General features: G+C 38.7%; 1 protein-coding gene across 1 annotated transcript in view; it reads right to left on the reverse strand.

Moving 5' to 3' along the window:
* Positions 1–15,896, reverse strand: part of TTC21B (tetratricopeptide repeat domain 21B) — a 35,293-nt gene extending 19,397 nt beyond the window's left edge. Inside the window, exons 1-13 of the mRNA XM_068685644.1 lie at positions 15,761–15,896; positions 15,503–15,632; positions 14,406–14,516; positions 12,946–13,112; positions 10,674–10,796; positions 9,352–9,509; positions 8,530–8,614; positions 7,406–7,504; positions 6,605–6,797; positions 3,316–3,413; positions 2,658–2,858; positions 1,029–1,158; positions 402–559 (exon numbers count right to left, since the gene is read on the reverse strand). Of these exons, the coding sequence (XP_068541745.1) occupies positions 402–559; positions 1,029–1,158; positions 2,658–2,858; positions 3,316–3,413; positions 6,605–6,797; positions 7,406–7,504; positions 8,530–8,614; positions 9,352–9,509; positions 10,674–10,796; positions 12,946–13,112; positions 14,406–14,516; positions 15,503–15,632; positions 15,761–15,847 (1,740 nt within the window). The 5' untranslated portion in view covers positions 15,848–15,896. The remainder of the gene's footprint in view (positions 1–401; positions 560–1,028; positions 1,159–2,657; positions 2,859–3,315; positions 3,414–6,604; positions 6,798–7,405; positions 7,505–8,529; positions 8,615–9,351; positions 9,510–10,673; positions 10,797–12,945; positions 13,113–14,405; positions 14,517–15,502; positions 15,633–15,760) is intronic.
* Positions 15,897–20,610: the final 4,714 nt, after the last annotated feature.

Here is a 20,610-nt window from a genome sequence, read left to right on the forward strand (position 1 = left end):
TAATAGATTTTAAGCACCTCCCACACTAGAATACATATGCTTTGTTAGGCTGGCAACTAAAAAAGTACAGAATTATTATTTGGCATAAGTTGTGTCTGCCAAATCTACCTTTTAAAAGAGACTTCACATGATAAGGAGATCTCAAAGGAAACTTATAAGAATTTGAGAGAAAATTATCTTTTTGTTGTATTGTAAAGCAATTCCAGTATGTTCTAATAAGGGATTAGTTTTGTCCTGTTGTCATTTTTGTCATTTCTTTGATAAATATTCGGATTGTGTTCACATAAACATTTAGATACTGAACATGTAATCACAGAAGTCTCATTTTAAAAGATTATACTCAAAAACATACAAGAAACTTTAGATAATCAAATAAAGTTATTTCCTTTTGTCCAACTTACCTCAAAATTGTAGCTCAGACAGAGTTCCAGGGATTGAGAACACAGTTTAGTATTGTTTTGAGCCAAATATACCTGGGCCATGAGTAAGTGTGCATCTGCATAAGAAGGATTCCTTTCAAGACAGTAATGTAGATTGTTATAGGCTGCTTCAATATCCCCTAGGAAGTCAAAAAAAAGGGGAAGTGAAAACATAAGTGCTATGAAATACAGGTATTAAATACACAACATTTATTCACTATTTACTAGCTTCATTGTGTTTTGTTTTTTTTTAATACTTGTAATCATTGAGTGAATAAATGTATGCATGAAGTACCACTACTTTTTTGATTGTGGCTCTGAACTGAAATGAAACCAAGTCAAACTTAAGACTTTCCCCATTGTTTCATCCGCAAGTCGCTTAAGTGACCTCTTTTTGGAAGCAGTAGATTAAAACATAGAACATTCTTATGTGTAGAAATAAAACACATTCACATAAATCACAAAAAAGCAGTAAAAGTGTGTTCTTCACTTAGCTGTAATGATCTGTTCTACAGTGGATAAGAGTGAATACTCTGTTCAGCATGGAATTAATTTGTGTTAGAAAAAGAACTGAAGAGAGAAATAGCTAGCCATTCATATGAGTGTTACCTGTTAAGTATTTCACCTTTGCAATTAAAAAAATAGCTTGTTGGAGACCTGGCACAGTCTTTACCACAGTTTCCAGAACAGAAGCACAGTGTTTGAGAAGTGATGAAGGAGACTGTCCATGACATGCAGGCTAGAAGTAAAAGAAAACAAGTAAAAATAGAGGAAAAACACTTACAAAAAAAACAATGCAACCACAAGCAATGTATCAGTTAAAATTACATTCAAATCCAGAACTTGTTAAGTCTGAATTTCACTTTGAGCTCTAATGATGACAGTAAAGCTGGACAACTGAAAGGTGTTGTAGTGAAGAAATAAAAAGATGTTTTACAGCTAAGATGCAACTTCTTGCTATTAAGAACACACAAGAGCCTCAGGCTCCAATGAAAACAAAATAATGTGGAGATGACATAACTAAGGAGTCATGCCATAAACATTTGGCAGCATACTCTGAATTACCATGCCAACTGATCCAACAATGGTAATATAAATTACACTTCAAGATTGCTGATTGCTTCAGCTAGACGCCTGAAGCAAATGTTGTACAACAAGCAAAAGGCAAGCTAAAGATCCTTCTGTTCACAACTAACATCCTCTTGGGACACACAGTCTGAGGAAGTAGCCACGCTCTTTCACCAACACAGAAGCCTCCCTCCTATCAAACACTACTTTGTTATAGTAAGGGGATAATCAAACTTCAGGAGCCACCTTTCTTTTGTTACAGACAAGAGGTACTATCAAGGTAATTCTAGAAAATACCCTAGGCAAACCTTCAGATAAAGCACTACTTCACAGAACTGCACTTATTTTAGTGTATCTGTAGACAAAATTACATGGAATTGTTACTGCTACTGATGTTTCTGACTCTCAAATGATAACATCTCATTATAGACAGTGGGACATATCATAATGGAAAACTTACTGTTTGCTGGTTAGACGCTAAAGCTTTACATGAAGGAATGTTCACAGAAAGGTTCAACAATTTGACTAGAAATCTCCTAGCAAGAGGATAAAGTCACCACCAGCCATCTACAGAGGTATGATCTATTTAAGGAAGACACTTTCTAGAGGTACTATAAGTGTGCTTCTTCCACTTTAGACATGTTAGATCACCATTCAATTTAAGTTCTACATGCCTTTGCTCCAAGCCTGGCACAAGCAAATTCAATCACAGAAAGTCAGCCACCTAAGTAAACAAGATTTATTTAGGTTTCCAAAAAAATTAGTAATACACTGACTTATCAACACTCAAAGGAAAATAAAATGAAGAAATTGAAAAGATATCCTGAACTGACAAAAATATTTCAGTAACAGAATAATTGCAGTTCAAAAGCCAAATTTCATATCAAGACAGTTCTATTCATTGTATTGCTAGTTTCTTGATTAAAGGAGATACTACGAAAGTACAAATACAGACACAGGCCAAACTAATATCCCAACCTTCAAGTATTATTACAATTTACTCACCTCATGGAATATTTTTAGTTTTGTTTAATGATAGTATAATATCTTAAAACAGTTTTACCTCATATAATTCACATGTTAAGGGGTAAATTTTCCTAAGCTTCTGCAATATGATTGCAAAAATTATTCTTTTATTTTTTTAGGCAGATGTGATACACAGCTGCTTACCTGAGCTGGACAAAAATTAAGATATTCCCTAATGATTTCTAGCAAGAAGTCAGGATTTAGTTTTTCAAAGTATTCCACACCAAGGGGAAAACCACGCAATGATGAAAAGTGAGTATCCAGAACATCATTCAGTAAAGCAATAACTTCTTCTTGTCTCTTATGCTTTTTCATAGCTAGGACTGCACGCAAGAAAGATAACTCCTACAGGGAAAAAAGAAACAATATTCTCCATATTTCAGATACATTTGTCTGTTATTCATAAAATACTACATAATCATGAGTGTCAGACACTTTTTGCACTTGTAGGGATACTGTAAGACATTTAGGATGTTCACTGCAAATGATACTACTGATCACTGCGTTCTTTTAAACTGTGCAAGAAGCTTTAAGTTATTCTGAGTACAGAATTCTGCAAATTAATATCCCCCCTTCCTGACATTTCAAACTTATCTTCAGAGATAAAGCTTAGTAATCAACTAGTCTTGTGTTGCAAAGTTAAGCAACTTATCAATTTAGGGAGTGAAATCTGAAGTTTAGATTTAATGGTACCCCGCTAAGATGCTCTACTCAAATGACAGAAATATGGAAGATGAAGTAGGTAGTGGACCACAATTCAGGCTGTGAACAAAGTATTTTAATGAATAAAGTTGTCTCCTACCCCGGATTTCCCAATGGACTGCTGAATTTCATTAAGAAACTCCAACTGCTGCTCCGCATCTTCTAGTTGCCCTTGTATTAGCTGACAACGGATAATTCCTGCAACATATTAAAAGATTTTTTCAGGTTCAATTTCCTAGTCAAATATACACTTCGTTTTTCATAAAAAAGTTTCTTCAGGCTCTTAATAAAATGGTGATAAGAGAAGAAAAAGAACAGATTGATACTTATACTAATGCATATTTTATGTACTTCGAAATATCTGGGATAGAGAATGCATTAATTAATACATTAATATAAGCAATGTCATAAGGCACTTACATGCAAATATCTTATCCCTAATATTACAAAGTTGAACACGGTAAGTCTTCAACTTGTTCTAGACTAACAAAAGTCAATGTGTACCATAAACTTGGCTTCCAAATTCAAGAAGCAAAATGAAGTTGATCAAAAGATCCTACCCCCCAAAAAATTCAAATGTTTGACTTGCAGTAAGCATCAGATGTTTTGCCTTGATTATGGTTTCAACCTAATTTAGACATGTACAGAAGTGTGTACTTCTGTCTGCCATGGGCATAAGAGACAACTTGTTCTGTCAACTGCCCTTGAATTTATTCCTGCAGTGCCCAAAAGCTCTCTAGCTTTAACAAATATAGGCAGGCACTTCACTAACATACTGAAATGATAATGTCTACTCCCTAGAGAAGAAAATAAAAGCCAGATATTCAGATGACAGAACACTGCAACTGAAATACAATTTCAGCTGGTGATATATGTCAACAGAAAAAGTGAGTGAGTTCTGGACATAGTCCAGGTAAAGAGAGGTCTGAAGCAAACATAATGCTTCATTTACAAGTGAGTCACAGGAAGAATTGCAGTATTGTCCACAACGGACAAAGGAAAAAGTTGTCCTGAGGAGATCCTGAAGTAAAACAAACACTGTTTTGCATTAGGCATGTCAAGGTATGCTCAAACACCCAGAATACATCAAAGTGGAAACCTGGGTTCTAGTTTAATCAGCAGCACTGGTATGTGACAGGGTAAACCTATGAGTTACAGAATCACAGAATTTCTAGGTTGGAAGAGACCTCAAGATCATCGAGTCCAACCTCTAACCTAACACTAACAGTCCCCACTAAACCATATCCCTAAGCTCTACATCTAAACGTCTTTTGAAGACTTCCAGGGATGGTGACTCCACCACCTCCCTGGGCAGCCTGTTCCAGTGCCTAACAACCCTTTCAGTAAAGAAGTTCTTCCTAACATCTAACCTAAAACTCCCCTGGCACAACTTAAGCCCATTCCCCCCTCGTCCTGTCACCAGGCACATGGGAGAACAGGCCAACCCCCACCTCGCTACAGCCTCCTTTAAGGTATCTGTAGAGAACGATAAGGTCACCCCTGAGCCTCCTCTTCTCCAGGCTGAACAAGCCCAGCTCCTTCAGCCGCTCCTCGTAGGACTTGTTCTCCAGGCCCCTCACCAGCTTCGTCACCCTTCTCTGGACCTGCTCAAGCACCTCGATGTTCTTCTTGTAGCGAGGGGCCCAAAACTGAACACAGTACTCGAGGTGCGGCCTCACCAGAGCCGAGTACAGGGGGACGATCACCTCCCTCGCCCTGCTGGTCACACTGTTTCTGATAGAAGCCAGGATGCCGTTGGCCTTCTTGGCCACCTGAGCACACTGCTGGCTCATATTCAGCCGACTGTCCACCATCACTCCCAGGTCCTTCTCTGCCTGGCAGCTCTCCAACCACTCATCTCCCAGCCTGTAGCTCTGCTTGGGGTTATTGCGCCCCAGGTGCAGGACCCGGCACTTGGCCTTGTTGAACTTCATGCAGTTGACCTCAGCCCATCGGTGCAGCCTATCCAGATCCTCCTGCAGAGCCTTCCTACCCTCGAGCAGATCGACACATGCGCATAGCTTGGTGTCATCTGCAAACTTATTGAGGGTGCACTCAATGCCCTCGTCCAGATCATTGATGAAGTTATTAAAGAGGACCACAGATATTAGAGAGTTACCACACTCAAGTATGAAAACTTGTCAGTATTCAAAGATAATGAAATAACTGCACCAGTATTTATAACAGTTAAACCTCAGGCTGATGCATTTAACAAGTTTTGAGCAATAATCATGCATTTGCTCCCTCCCTTCATTTGTGTTTATTTCGCTAACACACACAGCCACAGCGAACCATACCCACGGGAGACAAGCACTGGATGACTAGATGGCTAATTTCAGTGTGTTTTCCTCGTGGATCAGGCAGTACATGTGAATAAGACAGGCAACTAAGACAAGGAAGTAGAAGTATGAATGCTAATAGAAGTATGTAATGTTGCTTATTTCTGCGCTATGGTAAGACACTAACTACCAAAGGCACTTCAGTACTATGTATTTTACAGTTATGTGCTTCCATGAAGTTAGACTGGTATCCAGATTTGCAACATGATTAAAATAAGAGGAATGAGTATATCATATGAATTACACTAGCCAAACAATAAGAAATAGTTACCTCATGTCTGCATATTAAATGCTATATGGACAAAAAGCCAAGAAGTACTGTGCAAAATAATAATGCCCCTATACAAAAGAGCCAATAACTGGAGAAAAGGAGAAACACCCCTATTAAAAAATTAGTCTTCAACACCAATGATTTTTTAAAAGCCTCTTTCAAGGCCATTACATAGGTTTCTTTTTTTTTTGGTGACTAACCTAACACCCCAACTAGTCAGATCCTAACTAGGACAGATAAAGAACTAGAAATGTTACCTGGAAGAGGAAAAAACAAAAAGGCAACAAAACCCAACAATAGGTAAAAGCATTTTTTCCAGAAGGAAGTCCTGGATATAACGGTCCAAAATTAGTGAAAGCAGACCTTTTGTGTAGTTTACTTAGAATACACTAAGCCAAAGCTACGTAAGAAATATTATGAACTTGTCATCTGGCAACTTTCAAAGTATTCTCATAAATTGAAATGTTTTTTCATATTAAAAACTATCCACAAAACCAAAAGATGCACACATTTACATCTGTCCTTACGCTTACTCTTACTTTAAAATTTCTAATTTAAAAATAAAAAAAAGAAGTTTCTCTCTTCAATAAGAGCACCAAAAGATGTATCCAGAGATGGGAAACTCACTACAAGGAAGACAGCATAACACAAATACAGAAAGTACTGTCCAGTGGTCCTGTTCTAATAGTTGTACTTATTCACAGTATCAGGAAATTGAGAAAAACATCTGTGTCTTAAGACCAGCAAAAAAGATAAAAAACTTAAGTGCAAGACCTTACCAGTTAGTGCAGAAACACTTGTTTCATCAAGGGTCATAGCAGTCTTGTACCATTTTAAAGCTTCTTTCACTTTCCCTTGTAGAATCATTTGGTAGCCAAGTTCAGTAGCAAATTCTGCATTGTCAGATGTCAAGTCAAATGCTCTTTCAACTAAGGTTTGTGTATGTTGAAGGATAAGTTGGTTCCTGCCACACTAAAGGTAAAAGTAATCTTTAAACCTTAAGTTTTTATTTTTTTAAATTCACTTAAGATAAAAGTATTTTAACTCTTCAAGGTTTATTTTATAGTCTACACAATGAATATCACAGCAGCACCTGAAAAACATCTCGCGTAAGACAAATCTGATGTAATGGCATAAGAATTTTAACAGTAAAGTGTGCTCAGTTAAAAAGTAAAAATATAGTACCATACAGTAAAGTTCCACAAAACTGATAATTGCTTTGAATGCCTTCTTAAAAGGGTTCTAACAGAGATTAAAGCAGACTTCAGTTTCAAGGCACTGTGATTAAGCTGAACAGCTGTCCCTTCCTATATTCTTTAAGACATTTGAGTATATTTTCACAAGAAATGCATTTCTCACTTAATAGCAAGTAATAAAAACATCTTAGGAATGAGATGGCTTAAGCATTTTAAGTCACAATGAATGCAAGACTAAAAATTTAGTAAAAAGCTACAGATGTTAACCTATTTCGATATTCTCCAAAAACACTTAGGAGACATAACATCTGTACCAGAAAAGAAAAACAAAACCAGGATCCATGGATATTTATACATTGTATAAAAAAAAAAATATATACTCACTGTTCTACTGAAAGCTAAAGCCATTTTACAGAAGAGCTGTGAATTACGTGGTTCTAACTTGTCCAGTGCTTTAACTAGGTCACCCAGTCTTGCTGAAGCCTTAAAGAAAGAGGAATAATGTAATTACTAGTGGAAAGAATAAACAGATTAGAACAGAACAGTTTTCACTAGCAACGTTTTACATATTTATGTAATAGTATCATGAAGTTTAGACTCAAATTCTCATGGCTAGGAGATGGATTGCTTTTGAATTTCTAGAGAAATAGGGAACAATAAAACATCTGTATGTCCTCTATGTACTCTACAAAAAAGACAGTGACATGAGCTGTATCAGATCTAATGGAATAGTCCCATCAAGCAAGATTGTCTGTAATCCCTGACCTGTAAATCTTATTATGGCTTCTGTGCAATACAGACACACATGCTCTTCAGGTCCTGCAACACTGAAGTACCTGCAGATGCTCGGACATTGAATTTCACAGTTCCTCAAGCCACCTGAAGTACTTTAGCCATTTCTGGGGTTACAACCATAAGGTATATGACAATCTAGACAAGTTTTGTGAGTTTCCTGAAAAACATGTTACAAGCACCATATATGCAAACTACACACGTATATCCCTGTGTGGAAAATAACTTTTTTCCTTCTGCTCTAAGATTAAGAGAATTCTTAGAGAGAAAAAAAACACACAAGCATTAAAGAATTTAACCTTGCAGACTGTCATTAAGAGATTATGGCCCCCTTCCAAAAATGCATTACTAGAAGACCTCATTACTTTGCTTATTTCTCTTAAAGTAAGACAATGAATAGGAGGTTTACAAGAGCATTTAAACAATAAGAAACAACTGATTTGAATTGGCATGACTAACTGTGTAGAGGAGACTTCTTTGGTTTGATTCTGTTTCTTTTAAAATAGGTAAAGAGGTATATTTCCTTCCTTTCACATCCAGAAAACATCCCAACAAAAACAGAGCAGCCACTTGAGTCAGAATAGGAAAATACATATCTTCCTGCACGTAAGTGGTACAGGCCTAAACACCGAATATGAGTGGGCAGATGCAAGATCATGATCTAGTCCCTAGAAAGGCTATGTTATGCTCAATAACCCACCATTAAAATGGCTCACCTGGGGTATATTTCCTTCCCTGCATAGGAAGTGCAGGGCCTCCATTCTTATGGCTTCTAAGTTGAGGGCATCTTTCTGCAGTAGTCTAAAACAAACCAAGAAATAAAAATTTTTGATTTAAATTGATTCATGATCTGTTTCAGTGAAAGTAAGCCCTATTTCCTTCCTTTTTATTTTTAAGAGCTTTGGTAGCCTACCATATTTTTAAAAATAAAAAGTTAAAAATAGTACCATCACATTTCATTTTATTCCCCTTGTAGGATAAAACTTGAATATGGATTGAAGAGTCCTCTACTTTTGGTTTTAATCTTCTCAATATTTGATAAATTCAATTCAATTCCATGTTCAGGTTCTTAAGTTGAGCTGGTCTGAGTATAACATTAGCATATGTACATAAAGCATTGAGAATGCTTCTCAAGTATAAGTGATTTCAGAAAAAAAAAACAAAAAACTAATCTTGCTAAATAAAATCACTAACTTTTTTTTTCTGAAATACCTCTGAAAAAAAAAAACACAAGAGACAAAGAATAAAAAAAACTCAAGGTACAAGGGAGACATCCTTATAGAACATTGACAGGGACAACTATCATAACTTTGATCATGCATTCACTTTAAATCATAGCTCTCAACTGAATGCATGAAGTGGCAAAGCTGTGCTTATCTTAAAAAAAACCTTCCTCCAAGATGGATTGATGTACAGATGTTGTACCCTCACAGAATTGCAAGGCTGAGCTCTAATTTTTTTTTTTAACTGCTAACTTTCTTCAGAGTATTCTTACAGCCTAAACATAGCAAGAACATAATTGTTATTTCATATTCAACCTATGTGCAGTTTCGACTGTCTGTTCCCAGTCCTGCAAGGCTAGCTGTAGCTTCATTTTCTTTATGAAAGCAGGAATGAAGTTTGGAAAGCTTGCAATTATCTGGTTCACGATTTCCAGAGCTCCTGAATAATTCTGTCGGACCTCAAAATACTGTGCCTAGTGGAAAGAAAAGAAGTCCCATCAAAGCCTACACATTCACAGAAGTACGAAATTCAGAATTTCTTTCATACAGAAACTATCTTTCAGTAACAGTTTTGCTTCAGCATCAACCAGAATTATTGCAAAAAAAATATCAAAAGATATGTAAAACCTTCTACATGGTAAGCAGCTCTATACCAAACATAACTGCTGGACAGTATTTACAACTAAGGACGGTTACAACCAAAAAAAACCAGTGTTATTCTTCAGCTACATCTATCTTATTAGCTTTTGATTAGTTTTGTTTAAACCACCTCAACATTTTAAGATATTAAACATTACCCACAGATTAAGCACTTTAACATTTAAACACAGCAATTCCATAATGTGGACAAGCATCACCAACTTCTATATTTTTTTGTGGTATGAAACCTCATTTCTTGCATACAAACAGATGAATAAAAAGTTTACTAAGTTATGATTTTACTACATACAAAATACATGTACAAATACGTATTCAGATGGATTCCATTTTGTCTATAATAACCTTTTTTAAAAAAGCATCAACATCTAATGGACCTTAAAGCATCATCTGGTATTTAATTTTATTCAAAGAAAAAAACACAACATATTAACACTTAAAAGAAACACAGATGCACAGAAGGACAGTTATTGGCTTCAGTTCATCTGAAGAGGCAGAAACTGTACTTAGAGAAGCAATATCCTACCACAGTATTATTTAATAGTGGAGAAAAGGTGAAGCAATACAGCAAGTAGGCCTCAGTGTAACATTACCGGAACCCAGATGTCCTTTTGTTAGTCTTCATCAACATAGAAAGCGTGCCTTGTTATGAAACCTGGCTACTCATTGCAATTAACTATTTAAAACATATTGTTTATCACAGGAGATAAAAGCATCAGTGTATTTTTACTGTTGTAGTAATCAGTTTGTGGTATAACTTTTATATTCCTTAAATAAGTGACTGAAACTTCATTTCTGCTAAAACCTAGACAAAAAATTCTAGTCAACTGAACAAAAAAATATGACAGCTGTATTTTACTTCTTGTATAAACTCTATTCTTATGGACAACTCTTCACAGAATCTCTCTAATCAATAATGATATTACATACTATGATAACTAGTATCACATTTTGAAAGTGTTCAAGTTAAGTAAACTTACTTTGCCAAGAAGAGCAAAAACATCGTTCCCTTCCTGAAGGGCTTCATCAAAGTACTTCACAGCTTTTTTAATATGAGTTTCTTTCCCACATGTGAGATCAAGCCATGCTTTCAGAATCAACCCCTGTAAAAAAATTAGATTTCTTAACTAATCAGCTAAGAAAATTACTGTATAGAATAGTAAGTGTAAAAAAGTAGATAAAGTAATGTATTTTAATTAACTATTTAAAATATTTATTTGAAATTATAACCAGTCTACCACACAACCTAAATAATAATTCATTCCACCATTACATTGATCAAATAGTTTATTTACTTAAAGGATTAAAAATGACAATGGAAATGAACTTGTCTAACAAGCTAAACAGGCAGAATAAAACCTCATGGAAATGATCACAAATGGTAAGGATATTTTCTGCAAATATTTAGGCAGAATTTTTTTTTTTAAGCATTTGTATCAGATATTGATAAACTTATGGTGTAATGAGAAAGAAGAAACTTTGTTTTCTTCAACTACATGATTATAAGAAGGTTGTCTGTGAAGGGCGAAGATCTAACCTTTCTTCATAGTCCCTACAGTACCATAACAAAAATAGGCATCCAATTTATTAACTGAAAGTAATAATTTCTTCAATGAAAAGCCATTTCACCTTCTAAAGAAGATATTCCTTCTGTATATTCCAGACAATTATAGCTTTAGTTAAATATGTCAAATCTATGATGAAAATATGGATTATTTAAACAAATTTTATTTGTGATGAAAACCAAAAAGTTCACTAAACATGAGGTCTTTAATATAAAATCAAATAAGCGTCTCTTATTTAAGACTCAAAGGTTAGTAGAAGACCCATATTTTGGAATTGCTAACATTCACTGTTATGATTTTTCAAACAAAAATAGCCTGAAAATCATATCCTCAAGCATGTAAAAGAATGAGAGGAGGCTTACTTTTTTTGAAATGAGGAACACAATGAAATACCTTATCAAAACAAACAGTATATACTAAGTGAAGCATACATCACTAAGTTTAAGGATAAACCCCTAACTGCCTCCCCCAGCAAAATCTGAGGCACACAACTCCATATTCTCAAATTAGAAATGGGGATCTAGCTAACTTACAGGAAAGAGGAATATCATTTGTTTTTAATTTACATTTAAATCTTAATGCACTTCTTAAAAAGTGTGCATGTCTCTCTAAAAGACACCCTCCAAAAAACACAATTGAGACATGCTGCATTTCAGCCAGAAATTTCTCACTATGCAATATTTCAAAAATATTATTTCTTAAAAGTGAAAACAAGAAAACAAAACATAAAACTTCAGTGAGTGAAGTCATAAATATTGCTGTTTTCCTATTCCTTTTAGAAATTAATGTATCGTTTCAAGATGTTTTTAATTAAAAACGAAGAAATTCTTAATGGCTGATTTTTACTAGTAACTACTGATTTTATTAATAAGCTATGACACTTCAAAAGATAAGCTGTTTCTTAAATCTGTGATGTATTTCCAGAAGTGAACGTTAAGTATAGTTGAAGATTTAATTCATGTAATATATCAAGAACCATAAAACCGAGTAATCTACTGCACCACACAAAAGAACCACGCTAATTACTAGTGTCATTTACAAGAGTGCAATGCTGCAAAGAGAACAATTATGCATTCAATATTAATAGCTATGCCTTGAAGTCATCAATTATTTTCCCCTTTCTCATTGAATTCAGGCTGATACCTTTAAAAATCATTAACACACAAAACTTTTACAAACTCTTCTGAAGATTAAAGATTCTTAAAAATATCAAATGTCAATGTCTACATAAACGAAGAACATATTGCTACATACAAGACTTACACAGGTTTAAAATTAATTACTCAGTAAAACTGTATGGAAATTTTGCCTTTAACAACTGCTGAAACTAAAAAGCCTCAATCCTCTAGTTATTTTTGAATTTGTAGATTCAAGACAGATGCCTCCCCCTAGTGAAAGTCTTTTTAAATCTACTGTGCACCATGACAATTTCTAGCAAGTAGCAAATCTGGCATTACTACATACTATTTTCATTAGCTAATGCAGGCCTTTTAACTGACAATGAACACAGACAAAAAAAAGGCACTCTGAATTCTACTTTGTCCCTGTCAAATGCAATTAGGGTATTTAAAAAAAGTGTTAGAACACAGCTCATTGAAGGAAACCTCCAAATAGCACTGATGTAGTAAATCCAGCTTCACAATATACATAAATCCTATTATTATTTTACATAGAAAGAAAAAGTTACCTCCTTATCACCATTAGAAACTTTTATCATTCTATCAACATATTCACGGGCTTTGTCCTCACGACCAAGATGCCACAAAAATAAGCCAGCAAAGTACAGAGCCTGCTGTCCTGCTGTTTTACGTTGCTCCTTCATTTTTGTATCCAACTCTAGAATAGCATCACGATCTGAAAAGGTTTTGTTTAGATCCATTATTGATAGTGTCTCAAAATATTACAGAAAAGTAACACATAAGGTAACAACTTCCAAAGCAAACATTGTTTTCTGTATCACACATTGATAAGTGCACAGGTATTCCCTCCCAGTTAAAAATATTACTTGGACACAGAAGAGGGTTTCCATTAACATTATCATTCTGTGATTTGAGCAAGAAATCAGCTATTTGTCAAGCTTCAGATTTGTGGCTGCAAATTCTGTCAGGTGAACATAAACTTATCACATATATATCAGCATCCACCAAATAAACAACTGCAACTCAGTCTTAAAATGCTGAACACAAGAGGATTTAGGTCCAGAACCCATAGAAAATTTGTAATATGTTTCTTAACACTAAAGCTCATTTTCTTATATTCCAAATTTTATCATCTGTTGCCCTCATCAGGTTAATTCCATATAAAAATGCTTGATTTGGCATGTGGGACTTAATGCCAAATATTTTCTTTTGCCCGCATTCTTTTCTGGTCCTCTTTTTAGGAACCATTAAAATCAAACGTCCAATTCTTACTGCTATGATTTTTCTCAGAGGGTCTTGAAATGAATTATAAATTTACTGCCCTACAATATTAGTCCCCAGAGACTGAAATAAGAGTGAAGTCATTAGTCAGAGCTGTTTCACATCACATGGATTAAGTTGTTAACACAAGTTATAAATCCACAGTCAGGAAGACATCACTGCAATAAATTCATGACAATTCAGCTTACCTGACAGACTAAATACGCTTTTGAACATATAATTCCTAGCAAAATAACCCAGTCTTCAGACTGGGTTAATACAGAATTAGCAATATTTATCAAATCCCCCAGAAAGTACCATTGTTCATCTGATTTTTTTCTTTATTCATGAGGTCAGTGTAACTTGAAAGACAGTAGTACCTTGGATTTAATTTCCTTCTAAACATGCAGCTCTGCTCAAAAGAGCTGATGAAGCAATAGCAAACAAGAATCAGAAGCTTGCAACTATTTTTTCCCCTCTATTTCCTCCTTTTCACAGTAAGTCAGTCATTTTTTTAGTGTTTTATTTTAAGACAACACTACTTTTCACAGCTTTGTATTTTGGTGGTTTTGTTAAATTTTGTTAACAACATTTGTTATTTGTTAAATTTTACTCAAAGTACTTGATACTAAGCCAAATGCAATGCTGGGGTATACCTTTTGTAGTTCAGCAGAATTAATCTACAGATCTCAATTCCTAACACACATCTGTTAAAAAATATAAACCATTACCAACTTAATTAGCATACCAGGATTAGGGCTCATTTTGTGAGCGTAAATCAGAGCCATCAACACACACAGTGACACTTCCTGTTTGTTTTTAATGGTCTCTAGTTGTCGAATACCCTCTTGGATGTCACCTAATGAAAACAAGAGCAGAATAGGTTATAACATCTTTCAAGATCAGCCTCAAGGACTCCTGATTCCTTTTACTTATCTTTTTTCATCACTAGTTCATTTTCACTTGTTTATGCAAGTCTTTCAAAGAAAAACAGGAAACAAAAAGAAAGTATTTCAATGCAGAGAACTTGAGGAGTTATGAGCTAGTTCTGTCAGCTACCATGAAAATTAAATCCATCATTATTACTTGTTATGGAGCATTGGGCTGTTCGTTTATATAGCCAGGATTTTTCACTTGCCTTGTTTAAGTGTTCTAAACATCTACAAAAGAAAAGGTCTTCAAAAATAGGAACGCATGACTGTAAACCAAGAAGTATCAGGGAGCAGGGGAAGCAATGCAGCATCTCAAAGCCTCCTGACTCTCTCCTAATCACTTTCCACAGCCCTCCTCCACTTTAGAGTACTTGCTAGTATTACATAACATGCCTGAAAAACCCGGTTTATCTAGATAAACATCTCAAAGCAGTTGAATATCTATGAAGATCCTCCCAACAGGCATTAGCTGTCAATTCTCTAGATGCAGACAGATACAGCAAGGTTAGGCACAGCTGTATTGAAGGGAAGAGATATGAGGTGGAACCAGCAAATTTATCTTTGTGATACAACGCAACAGGCGTATGGTTGGGTACCAGGTTCCCTCCAAGAAAATGACCTGACCAACATCCACAGAGCCACTAGATGAGACAGAGCATCACCATTCCTCACCTTGGCACTATGTGTGCTAAACCTGTATCATTCCAAGTGTGCATACGTGGCGTGGGGGGAATTGCAACTACGTAGTGATTGTATGTGAGCTACTAAGTGCGGGTGATCTCCTCATCACGGAGAGCATTCAGACCGCGCTGACGTTATATTGTTTCCATGCAATATCCTAAAAACCGAACCTTGCCGTGCGAGGCAGGCCGGAGGAAGCACGGGCCAGCTTCCCCCTCCCGCCCCGCGTTACCTGTCCTCAGGTCGCCGTAGGCCCGGTAGAAGTGGAACACGGGGTGGCCGCCGAGCCGTCCGAGCGCCTCCTCCGCGGCAGCCCGCAGGTGGTGGAAGTAGCCCTCCTGGCAGTAGTAGCTCAGCAGCGCCTGCGGGACACACGGCCGCGGGTCACCCGGACACACGCCTCACCCTGGGGCGGCCCCGTCCTCAACTGCCCGACGAGGCCGCCCTGCCGCCCCCCGCCCTGCTGCCCCCGGCCCTCCGCAGCACGCACCCGCAGCCCCTCGGCGTCCATCGCCACCGCCGTTGCTACCCAGTGCGGCCGGAACGGGCGGGGAAAGGCGCAGCGGCACGCGGCCATTGGCTGGCTCGCAGCATTGCGCCCTACCGTTAGCTAGAGGAGAAGGGGGGAGGGAGAGACACAGGCGGAAATACTGCGCCCGCTGCTCCCATTGGGCGCTCAGGGGAATCGGGGCGCGGCAGAGGCGGACACTTGGAGAGGCTGCTGCCATTGGGTGTTACCGGGCGGGCGGCAGGCGCTCAGCACGCCTCGGGGGTGGGGCAGGAGTTGCTGCGCTTGGCGGGTTCGGATCTGTGGAGAATGGCAGGCGCGCCTGGCCGCGCAAGTTGGCAGGCAGAATCGTAGAATCAGAATTATAGAATCATAAAACCATAAAATCATAGAATCATTAAGGTTGGAAAAGTTGATAACTACCTTTCAGGTAGTTGTAGAGAGCAAGGAGGTTTCCCCTGAGCCTCCTCGAGGCTAAACCACCCCAGTTACCTCAGTTGTTCCTCACAGGACTTGTGTTCCCGGCCCTTCACCGGCTTTGTAGCCCTTCTCTGGACACGTTCCAGGGCCTCGATGTCCTTCTTGTAGTGAGGGGCCCAAAGCTGAGCACAGTGCTCGAGGTGCAGCCTCATCAGAGCAGAGTACAGGGGGACGATCACTTCTCTGCTCCTGCTGGCTGCACTATTCTTGTTGCTAGCCAGGATGCTGTTGGCCTTCTTGGCTGCCTGGGCACACTGCTGGCTCATGTTCAGGCAAGCGTTGACCAACACCTCAAGATCCTTTTCCTCTGCACAGCTTTCCAGCCACTCTATCCCAAGCCTGTAGTGTTGTGTGGGGTTGTTGTGGCCAAATTGTGGGATTCAGCACTTAGCCACAGAAGCAGAGAATCATAGATTATTAAGGTTGGAAAAGACCTCCAAGATCATGTGGTCCAACTGTCCCCCTTCCACCAATGCCACCCACTAAACCACGTCCCTCGGTACCACATCCAACCTTTCCTTGTACACTCACAGGGATGGTGATTCCACCACTTCCCTGGGCAACCTGTTCCAATGCCTGACTGCTCTTCCTGAGAAGAAATGTCTCCTAATTTCCAACCTAAACCACCTCTGGTGCAACTGGAGACCATTCCCTCTAGTCCTGTCACTAGTTATCTGCAAGAAGAGGCCTATACCAGCTCCTCACAACTTCTTTTGAGGTAGTTGTAGTGAGCAATAAGGTCTCCCCTGAGCCTTCTCCAGACTAAACCACTCCAGTTCTCTCAGCTGTTCCTCACAGGACTTGTGTTCCCAGCTCTTCATCAGCTTCGTAGCCCTTCTCTGGACATGCTCTAGGGCCTCAATGTCCTTCTTGTAGTGAGTGGCCCAAAACTGAACACTGTACTTAAGGGGTGGCCTCACCACAGCAGAATACAAGGGGATGATCACCTCTCTCGTCCTGATGGCTACACTATTTCTGATACAAGCCAGGATGCCATTGGCCTTCTTGGCCGCCTGGGCACACTGCTGGCTTATGTTCAGGCAAGCGTTGAACAACACTTCTGAGAGGTCCAAAACAGAACACAGTACTCAAGTTGCAGCCTCACCAGCACAGAGTACAGGTGGATCACCTCCCTGGTCCTGCTGGCTACACTATTCCCGATACAAGCCAGGATGCCATCACCTTGGCTGCCTGGGCCTACTGCCAGCTCATGTCCATGGGAGCATCAATCAGCACCCCCAGAGCCCTTTCCTCTGCACAGCTTTCCAGCCACTCTATCCCAACCCTGTAGTGTTGTGTGGGACTGTTGTGTGGGACTGTTGTGGCCAAAGTGCATTTTGCCATGTTGAACCTCATCCCATTGGCCTCTGCCCATCAACCCATCCTGTCCAGGTCTCTCTGAAGGGCCTTCCTATCCTCTGGCAGATCAACACTTCCCTCCAACTTGGTGTTACCTACAAACTTACTGAGGCTACACTCAATTCTCTCATCCAAATTATCAATAAAGATATTAAAGAGGATTGGCCCTAACACCGACCTCTGGGGAACACCACTGGTGACCGATGGCCATCTGGATTTCACTCCGTACATTGCTACTCTCTGGGCCTGGTGATCCAACCAGTTTTTAACCCAGCAAAGAGTGAGCCTGTTCAAGCCATGGGCTGCCACCTTCTCCAGGAGAATACTATGGGAGACCATGTCAAAAGTCTTGCTGAAGTCTAGATAGACTACATCAGCAGCCTTTCCCTCGTCCATCAGGCAAGTCACCCAGTCATAGGAGGTCAGGCAGGACTTGCCTTCCATGAACCCATGCTGACTGGGCCCGATCCCCTGATTGTTCCATATATGCTGCATGATTGCATTCAAGATGACCTGTTCCACCACCTCTCCTGGCAACGAGGTCAGGCTGACAGGCCTGTAGTTCCCTGGTTCCTTCTTACATTCCTTTTTGTAGATTGGCATAACATTAGCAAGTTTCCCAACATCTGAGACCTCTCCAGTTGACCGTGACTGCTGATAGATGATGGAAAGTGTCTCGGCAATGACATCTGCCAGCTCCCTCAGCATCCTCAGGTGGATCCCATCTGGCCCCATGGACTTGTGACAATCCAGGTGTAGCAGCAGGTCTCTGTTTCCACCTGAATCATGGGGGTTTCTTCTGCTCCCTGTCCGAGACTTCGAGGCTGGGAGGCCAAATACGCTGAGGATAACTGGTCTGACTATTAAAGACAGATGTAAAGAAGGCATTGAGAATCTCAGCCTTTTCCTTATCCTCAGTAGTCATGTTCCCCATCACATACAGTAGAGGATAGAGATTCTCCTTGGCTCTTCTCTTACTGTTAATATATTTATAAAAATGTTTTCTGTTATCTTTTACCATAGTGGCCAGGTTGAGGTCATTTAGGCTTTCTGTTTTTTCCCTACATATGCTAGTGAGTTCCTTGTGCTCTCCCCGAGCCGTTTGTCCCTTTTTCCACTGGACACAAACTCTCTTTTTCTTCTGGAGACTCAACAAAAGTTCCCTGTTCAGCCATGCCCCTCTTCTTCCCCTCCAGCTCATCGTACAGCACACAGGGACAGCTTGCTCCTGTGCCTTGAAGACTTCCTTCTTGAGAAGTGTCCAGCCTTCCTGAGCCCCTCTGCCCTTCAGGACTGACTCCCAAGGGACCCTCCCTACCGGTGTCCTGAACAGTTCAGTCTGCCCTCTGAAGTCCAAGATAGCAGTTTTACTGACATCGCTCCTGACTTCTCCAAGAACAGAGAACTCTGCCATTTTGTGGTCACTCTTGTCACAGCTCCAACCACCACATCTCCCACAAGTCCTTCTCTGTTCGTGAACAGCAGGTCTAGCAGGGCACCCCACCTTGTAGGCTCACTAGCCAGCTCGATCAGGAAGCTGTCTTCCATACACTCTGTAGCTGCACTGTCCTGGCTCTTCAGGCATGGCTGGTGAGGAGCCACCTCAATCCTGATCCCTAGAAGCACCCTTGCTGGTGCTGCAGAGCAATGCCTCAGCCGCTGGGCCTAGGCCTGGGCCTGAGGCCTAAGCTCAGGTAGATGAAGGAAGCAGTGGGCTAAGAAGGAATTTCACCATAAATGCCATTTACTTGCTCCCTTGAGTATTTACATCAGTTACTGTCTCAGCTTTGTGATATTTTTTACCTTCTTGCTTTTTTTTTTTTTTTTTTTTCTTCTTTTGGCTGGGCATAAAACTAACTTGCCCACACTCCAATACCACCATATTGAGCACTTCAAGCTATGTAAAGCTTCTCTCTAGAAATGAAATAGCAATAGAATAAAATCAAATACAGAAAGCTATTCTCCTTTCTTTCCTTATGGTGAATGAGGAAATTTCCAGTTTTCCACCTGACATGGAGTCACTGTCTGTCATTTCCAGACACCACCAACAATCATTCCTAAATAACTTTCCTTTAGAATGGATGTCTTGTCCATCTAACATGTAAGCGAAAACCACCAGTAATGCTATTTAATACAAGGAGGCAAACCAGTCTTGCACTGAATCAGTAGATGACAATGATTCTTCAAGAGAAGACAGCTTTCAGAGTAAACTTTTAAAATCAATTCATCACATACAACTCTACTCCATCACACACTAACTAGAAAGTTAGTGTGTGATGGAGTAGATAAACACATAAACTTTCAAGAAATACTTTGCCTGTACTGAATAATGTTTCAGCTTCTTTAACATTGGTAACCTAAAATAGATACAAGAAAATTATTCTTGTGTTGCCATTACCTGCAATCTGCAATCATAGTGACATAATGCTAATTTATCTTAAAAGCTACCTCCTTGAGAAAAGCAAAGTTTTAAAACGTGGATACAAAAGTAAATAATGTTATTCAATTTACTACCAATTTTTGAAGCGGTCTGTTCTTGTTGGTTTGTGGATAATTTACATACTGTCCAAGGTAACTTTTTAAAACATATTTTGTCTACATCTCAATCTGAATATATATATATATATATATATTTTTTTTTTTTTTACTTTGATAAGCTTTTCTGCCAAAGTTTTAGACTTTTTTATTCATAATTAATTTGAGAACAACTTTAAGGAGAAATTGAGTTATGTACATGGGAGAAACACTTTTTTTTTATTCCCTCAAAAGACCTGTAACAAGTTTCAGGAAAGATGAAATTTTATTTCCATGTTAATAACTCAGGCATGTGGATTATGATAGCTCACCGACTAGTTTTATACTAAGTTCAGCGTTCAACACTGACTTTTTTCATTGTAACATGTAGGAGGATGCAATATAAAATAATGTAAGCATATAAAATTAATGTCTTCATAAATTCACTGAAGCAATTGATAAGGAATAAGTGACAGCCC

This window comes from Anas acuta, chromosome 6 (assembly GCF_963932015.1).
Source record: "Anas acuta chromosome 6, bAnaAcu1.1, whole genome shotgun sequence".
Taxonomy (NCBI): domain Eukaryota; kingdom Metazoa; phylum Chordata; class Aves; order Anseriformes; family Anatidae; genus Anas; species Anas acuta.